Source organism: Camelina sativa, chromosome 12, assembly GCF_000633955.1.
Source record: "Camelina sativa cultivar DH55 chromosome 12, Cs, whole genome shotgun sequence".
Taxonomy (NCBI): Eukaryota; Viridiplantae; Streptophyta; class Magnoliopsida; order Brassicales; family Brassicaceae; genus Camelina; species Camelina sativa.
In genome coordinates this window covers 15,002,171-15,009,623 of record NC_025696.1, presented here as the reverse complement: position 1 = coordinate 15,009,623, position 7,453 = coordinate 15,002,171, and the positions used below count along the sequence as shown (strand labels likewise).

Sequence of the window (7,453 nt, the reverse complement as noted above, 5' to 3'; positions counted from 1 at the left end):
CTCTATCGCTTCTCTCTCCTGGCCGCCTCCGCTCTACTTCTGGCCCCTAATGGCCTTTGGCCAGTTTCTCAACTTCAGGTACAATCTTCAGCAACTCTCTTTGTTGAGTCAAAATCGAATGCGTTAGATCGATGAAATTAGGAATCTTTTAGTCAACCCCAACCCCATTAGTTAGCTTGATTCCCTATTGTGTAATGCCTCACTTCTCCACGGTCTAATCTTTACTGGTTGTTAAAGTTTTGTCTTTTTCAAGTTTCAACCATCGAATCTGGTTTAAGCTTTTAAGCTCGAATCTGTCTTAAAAGGTCACATCTTTGACAGCTAGGTGAAGTTGATGTTTGATTCAATTAGCAGTTTGATTCTTTTCAACAATTTATGGGTGAAAAGAAGAGAAGAAACGAGAGTCGGGATGGAGCAAAATAACTCGAGTCGGGAATGAAGAAAAAGGGAAGAAGAAGCGTTAAACGACGTCGTTTTGAGTCACAGAAGCTGTTTCTTTTGTTTTTCAAAACGACGTCGTTTCTTATGTGGCTTCCACATAAGCAGTCATTAACACCGTTACGGCTTGTGTATGATTCAACACCGTTTTACAAGTTGGAGTAGTGAATTTGAATTTTATTTAAGTTAATGTATGGATTTGCTCATTGGTAAAGTTGGGGTAGGAATTCAACATACCCCTTTAGATGGGCTATGAAAATACCGATTTTCCGTAAAGAGACTTCACGTGGATACAAAACTCTCTGCTATAAATGAATCAAAATAAAACATTTCGTAATGTATAATTAAAGAAAATTAATAACAAAAATAGATAATTGTTTTGTTATTTTTTTTTTTTTGGGCAAACTTTTTTGTTATTTTCTTAAAATGTGTTTTTGTCTTTGTTATAAAAGAATGTGTTTTTTCTTCTAAAAAAAATTTGTATTTTCTCATTCACTGAAGACTAAGATGCCTAAAAAAATTTTAATGTAAAAATATTGACCGTTAGTTATATAATGATTTTCTATAGTTTTTTTTTTCTTTTGACAGTCACTATAGTTTATATTGTATGGTTTAATATATATTTTCTAACAAAACGGATAAAAGGTAACAAGATTTTTTATTGGAAATCTTATGCACCTTAACTACAAAATTGTTATTTACTAAAAAGTGAGGGTCTTTCGAGAATTGAAATCTAGATATCGGAATAATTACTTTAATCTTTGTTTCCCATCGTTGTTTATTAGTTGGATTTTGTTAAACTATACAATAAAAACTAGTTGGAATTTTAGAAGAAATGGATTAAATTTATATTTAGAGATTATTTTGCTCACATTTATAAAATTTCTCAAATATATAAGAATAGAATTTTTTTTGCTATATCAAATTTATTTATTAGCATTAACTGTTATGAAAATAACAACAACAATAACAACAACGATGAAAGTTTGAAACCACTGATTAGATCATACCACACTCCCCACCAGGTCCACCGAATGTGAGCGTCTCTCCTCTGCCTAGTTCAAACTGACGATACCATACATCATAACACATTGGACTATTCACATATTCCTCATACTCATGGCAATTAATATCGCTCAGTCCGTCGTCTGCGAAAGTTTTAAGTTGTTTCATGAAACATGCTAGCTTGTTTTGAAATCGTACTTGTCTCGGAAAAGTCCCTGCCCCCATCTGAGGGCTGATAGCTCCAGTTGGCCCGCCTGCATACCCGCCGAAGTAAACTTGTGATGCTCCTTCCATCGAATAAATTTGAGAGGGCCAGTAGCCTATCAAGGTCTTCCTGGTCATCAATAACCAGCTCTTTGTTCTGGAATCCTGTATATGATTGATACATCATTTTTATATGAAACTTACTAAAATTATATATAACTTGCTAAATATTTAAATTTAGTTCAATTACTTCATTTTTGTTTTACCTGACCGACGAGAAGATGCGCGTCGTATTGTTTTTTGCCTAAAACACTAACTTTATCGTAAACCATACCGGGGTAGATTGATTTATGGACTTGGACATATCCTCCTCGACATAACGTGTTGTAGCATCCGTTTTGGTGTCTATCTGACTGTTAAATGTGTATTTATTTGATTAAGAACACAACAAAACCAAAGATATTTGAAGTGATTAAGCTTGAGGATTGGATTGAAATATAAAGTAAATATTACTTACTACCCAGAATGTTGTTAGCCTTGGATGATCATCGGGGTACAATCCTGTATGCACCTAAAAGAAAGATAAATTGTGCCATAAGTTCATAACTCGACATTTAATGATTTTTATGGACAGCTAGATTTTGTAGTATACTTACAGCCCAACCGAATTGAATGCTGCTTATCATATCTTTTTCTCTGTGATTTAACCAAATCCAAGCCTTGCTAAACTGATTTTCCAATACCTTTGGTTTGTAGAGATTGAAAAGCGCTTGTGCTCCACCGTATCTCTTCTTTGTGGAATTGTCAAATGTTTTGATAATTGCATACTAATCAAAAATAAATTTATCATGTCATTAAATTATTAATAAAAATTGCAAAAATATATCTTTTTAAACCATTGTTAAGATAATATTGTAGTTTAATGTCGTGGTTAAAAATACTTACATGAAGATTAGCTGCTGTAATTGTTTTCTCCGGATGGATTAAGGTATTAGTGTAGTTACTTTGAGGTATGTGAATTGGTACTTGTCCTTTAGGACAACGTTCTTCAGATTTACCATTGACCATCTCTGATGTTTCTGATTCCATCGATAGCGTAGCTTGAAACTCGGCGCTTGGTCTCATCTAGGATAGAGACAAACAAGCAATTGAGAAATAAATCTATACGAAATATTTTTGATGGTTGAACAAAACATAAATTGTTGTATAGATAAATTCAAATTATGATCATAAACCCCACATACTTGGATTTGGTGATCCTTCATCGATGGATGTTGAAATGCAGGTTGCTTGTAGATATCAACACATTCATATTCAATTTGTTCCTGCCATAAAACATTAGATACATGAGTCAACAATATAAAAAAAAAAGAACGTATAAAATGAAGTATAAACTTTTTTTTTTGGCTACCTGAACTGTTAGAGAAATATGATAAGAAAATAAATAAATGAAAGAACATAATAACAAATAAAAAGCCATGGATTATTGTTTTGATCCTGAAAGCAATAACAACGTAATATATATATATATAACCTTAACAAAGTTCTAAAATATATTCAAACTCGTAAGAGTCTTCTGGTCTTGAGTCAGCGTCATTGACTCAATTTAAAGCAATACTAACATAGACATGATTGCTAACAGAAAGTCAAATCCCGTTGATATAGCTCACGGTTAGCTTATGTTATGCAAATGATATAGCTCATGGTTGGTTAGCTTATATAGCCTCAAGCCTTTACGCACCTTAGATATCACCATCGCATTGGTCCTTATTTTTCTATTTTTTTCAGTTACAAAATAAATCTTTAACTAAAAGTTAATAGGAGTTATTAGATTAAATTATTATTAATTAATAGTTGAGACACCCATTAAGAAATGACCAATGTGGATGGTTTAATAATTTGCAAAAAAAAAACGTAAATTTCATAATCTTTGTGGTTAGTCTCCAGTGTTACGTTATTGTAAAGGTAACACGAACACTCTTTATTGTTAATCCAAATGGCAATTTGATACATACATATTGATATGTATATAGTAAATAAGATTTACCTCTTTACTTTTAAACAGAAAATTAACACACAGTTATTTTAAACACACAATCATTGTTCTATATTAAAACTAGTGAATTACAACTAAACATAACGTTTTTTCTAACTATTTATAGTAATACACATTTTTATATATAGATGGAACCTGTCCAAGACAAAAAAACCTTAAATATATACTCTTTAATATAAAATAATAAATTTCTAAATAAACATTTAAAAATGAATTTTACGATTTTACAGACGTAGTTTCATTGGTCCTTATCTTTCAAAGTTCGGTGCTATATCATCATAACTACTGTAGAATTTATTTTCCTTATCAATAGTATATTGTAAGAATATATCTAAAGATTTGGAAATACATTTTATAATAAAGAAAAAACTATAATTATAAAAAATAAGAAAAAACTTGCAAATGAAATTAGGATAACTAAGAGAGAGAAAGGATGAACAAATTAAAGAATCACTTAACCATATAGTGTAGTGTCATAATGTTCATAAAAAAATTAAGAATAATTTTTGAAAATTTAATTAAGTTCTACGGTTTTCTGACATAAATCTCTATATATATGTATATATCTTTTAAAAATTTTTGTCACATCACCATCAAACTTTAATTTTATTTTTAATATGTAGTTTTTATGATCAGTCAGAATAATATATCTAGTTACCATTGACTTACTAGTTGCTTTAGCATTAGCAATTTTATTTTGTTTTAACATCATTCACTATATTTCAAACATTCATTTATTTTACAAAATAAAAATCTCCTTTATTATAATTTGGGAAAGGAAATTCATGGGCAAACNAATCTAAAACATTAATGATGAAAGAGAAAGATACTCCTAAGTTGGGACGAAAACTAAGTGGGGGAGAAACTATTTCGCAAATTCGAGGACGAATTTATTTTAAGTGGGAGAGAATTGTAACACCCCAATTTTTATAATTGGGCCAGTTTTGTTGTAATTAAGTCGCAGCCCATTAGGCCCAACAACTTGCAAAACGACAAGGGTTTACGTTTGGTATGTGTGCTTGCGTATAATGTATGTACGCATACATACCGCCGTCTTTGTTAACAAGACTACAAGCGAGGAGAGTTTGTGAAGCCTAAGAGAAGTCGACCATGTATATACTTGAGTCTCTTGTTGTTGATCCCATTCGTTCGTAAAAGTAGCAAAAGAGGTCGTGACGTTGTTGTGGTGGTGATGAGTCGTGGAGGAGAAGCGTACCGTACGGACCCGTGGTTCTCGCTGGTCACCGTCGATCACGGCCATTGGTCAATCAGCCACCGTGTGTCACCGGAGATGTCACCCGCTGACACCGGAGCAGCCGTAGCCCATCATTGAGGCCATTATAGGTAAGGAAACCTAGATTTGTTTTATAACTTGGGCTGGAAGTCATCGACTGTTGTAGACCTAATCCTTGATCTGTTGCGTGCTTGTGATGTATGTTGCTGAGCCATGGGGAAGTATCCACCGTGTGGCTAAACCGCCATGTTGAGCCGCCGAGAAAAGTTGCAGAGAAAGGTAAACGGCGAAGCCTACTTTCTTGTTTGTTGCGGATGTTTTATGTTGTGTTATTAAACCGAATATTAGCCATAGTAAACCAAGAATTCTAAGTTGCATAATTGATGTCTTGAACTGAAGTTGGAATCGTGAGTTGGTCTGTGACGTTGAGTGGGCAAGGTTCTCATTATTATATATGGTTGGTTTAATATCTTAACCGGAAGGATTTAATCAGCCATAATTAATGGTGCATGTGACCGAGAGTTGAGATTGTTCATTAAACCAAATGTTGTGAGCGTGAGGATTAAATTGTGGTGTATTAAACTATTAGATTTTGGTCTAATTAATTTAATTAAAGGAAACACCATAACTATAAGTTATGAGACTTTGGTTTGGATTGTTATATTGGATTAATATCATGGATATGGTCTTTGATCGGCTATTTTAAATCATTGCAGACTGAGATTGTTGTTGAAGTGAGTCTTCTGTTGATGCTAGTTCTAAGGATTCAATCCAATGGCTAAGGTGAGGGTGGTATTTGCGGATAACAGTAACCTCTTTCCTTATGTACTCTTCGATTGTTGCTGAGTATAGACTCAAGAATTGTTTGTTAATTGAATGTGTTTGCATGGATTTGTGTGCAAGGTAAAGTAGGTTGTTAGTAACATGATATATGTGAAGCATATTAGCTACATGATATGATGTTATGAATTAACTTATATATTATATTATTAATATAATTATGATCATAAATGAGAATGAGAATGAGAATGAGAATGAGAAAAGAAAAGATACTTGAGGATGTTGGACTGTAATGGACCGACGGGTTCATTGCAGGTCATAAACCGCTGACGAGCAGTACGGGAAGAATCGAGCTATGGGCCGTGGTCTTCCAGGAATGGGGTTTGTGAGTCAGAAAAAGTGATAATGGCCAAACCTATAAAGAAAGTAAAACTTATTAAATAATGTAAAGAAACATAAATGTTTGGATGTGGTAGTTGCCACAGAAGTGCATAAATTAATATGAAAGTTGTTAAGGAGAAACAAGATGTTTGCTTGTTGGTTTGACTGATAGACATTCTGAATCTATGCTAAGTAATAGTTGTTGATTATATTTGGAACGTGATTACTGTATGTCCAGTGGGCAGAGTTTGATCTCCTCACTGAGTAAACTTGTTTACTCACCCCCTATTTTTTTTCCTTCTTTCCCAGGTTAGTAAGTCTCAAGAGTTGCATCTTGAAGTTTGTTCGTTGGTGAATTTTAAAGAAAGAAACGTTTTTGGCCAGACCGGATGGATTACATGTTGTTCTGTCTTTTGCGACGGTACGGGTGTTACACAAACATCAACATGAACTGTTAATATGTATCATTATTATTGTACATAATAAGATATAATTTTTGATTAATATAATAATTAATTAAAGAGTTTCTATATAGCATTACATACTTGACTGGCTTTATATAGATAGTTAGTTACTAGTAAGGCCCGCTTATATGTGCAGGGTTCAAAAAAAAAAGATAAATAATATTTGAAATTTAAGTGGTTTAAAATTAACAAAACAGCTTTAGCAAATAATTGTATAAGAGTTGTTTATGTATTTTGTAATCTCATAAATAATAATTTTATCTCTTGTCAAACTAAGGCAGTGAATGGTGACTTTTTAATAAGCGTATTTCAAAGATTTTTTTCAAAAAGTGGTTCAGATTACCAATCACACAATATCAAGTTATTTGCGTTTTTCAGGAAAGGAAAAAAAAACACTGTATGCGGTTTTTCAGACTGACTATTTTTCAAAGGACCGCAGTTGGCTTTTCAAACTAGGTATTATCCAGCGGTTTTATCAATTACGCACTGAACAAAATAAATTCTGATTTATGTTTTATTATTTTTTACAGTAAAAAATAATAATTAACATAGATGTTAACAAACGACTTTATGCTAAATGGGTTCTTTAATTTAAATTGTTAAAGATTCTCACAAATAATTAAATATTTAAATCTATTTTTTAGGAAAATAAGAATATACTTCATTATATCTTTACAAATTATAAAATAATCTTTTTTTAATATGAAAAACAGATTTATTAAAAATATATATATATAGTCAACTTTTTAATCAAATTTTAAGATTAAACTATATGATATATACTAACAAAAATTAACAATTTAAAAAGGAAATTATAGGTTCCATATAAAGTAAATATGAAATAATATTATTTTAAATGCTACTTTAGTGTACGGGTCTCCATGTATTAAT

General features: G+C 31.9%; 1 protein-coding gene across 1 annotated transcript; it reads right to left on the bottom strand.

Moving 5' to 3' along the window:
* LOC104733531 lies at positions 1,438-3,127 on the bottom strand. Its single transcript, XM_010453103.1, has 7 exons — positions 3,059-3,127; positions 2,892-2,972; positions 2,593-2,772; positions 2,304-2,474; positions 2,165-2,218; positions 1,914-2,060; positions 1,438-1,812 (listed from the first exon to the last, which is right to left on the bottom strand). Exons 1-7 carry the CDS (start codon positions 3,125-3,127, stop codon positions 1,438-1,440), a joined length of 1,077 nt encoding a protein of 358 aa, XP_010451405.1.

Coding starts and splice junctions, on each gene's coding strand:
- LOC104733531 (XM_010453103.1), bottom strand. CDS start 3,127: ATGGCTTTTTATTTGTTATTATGTTCTTTCATTTATTTATTTTCTTAT. Junction 2,219..2,303: donor GCATTCAATTCGGTTGGGCT/GTAAGTATACTA, acceptor TCTTTCTTTTAG/GTGCATACAGGATTGTACCC. Junction 1,813..1,913: donor CGCATCTTCTCGTCGGTCAG/GTAAAACAAAAA, acceptor AATCATATACAG/GATTCCAGAACAAAGAGCTG.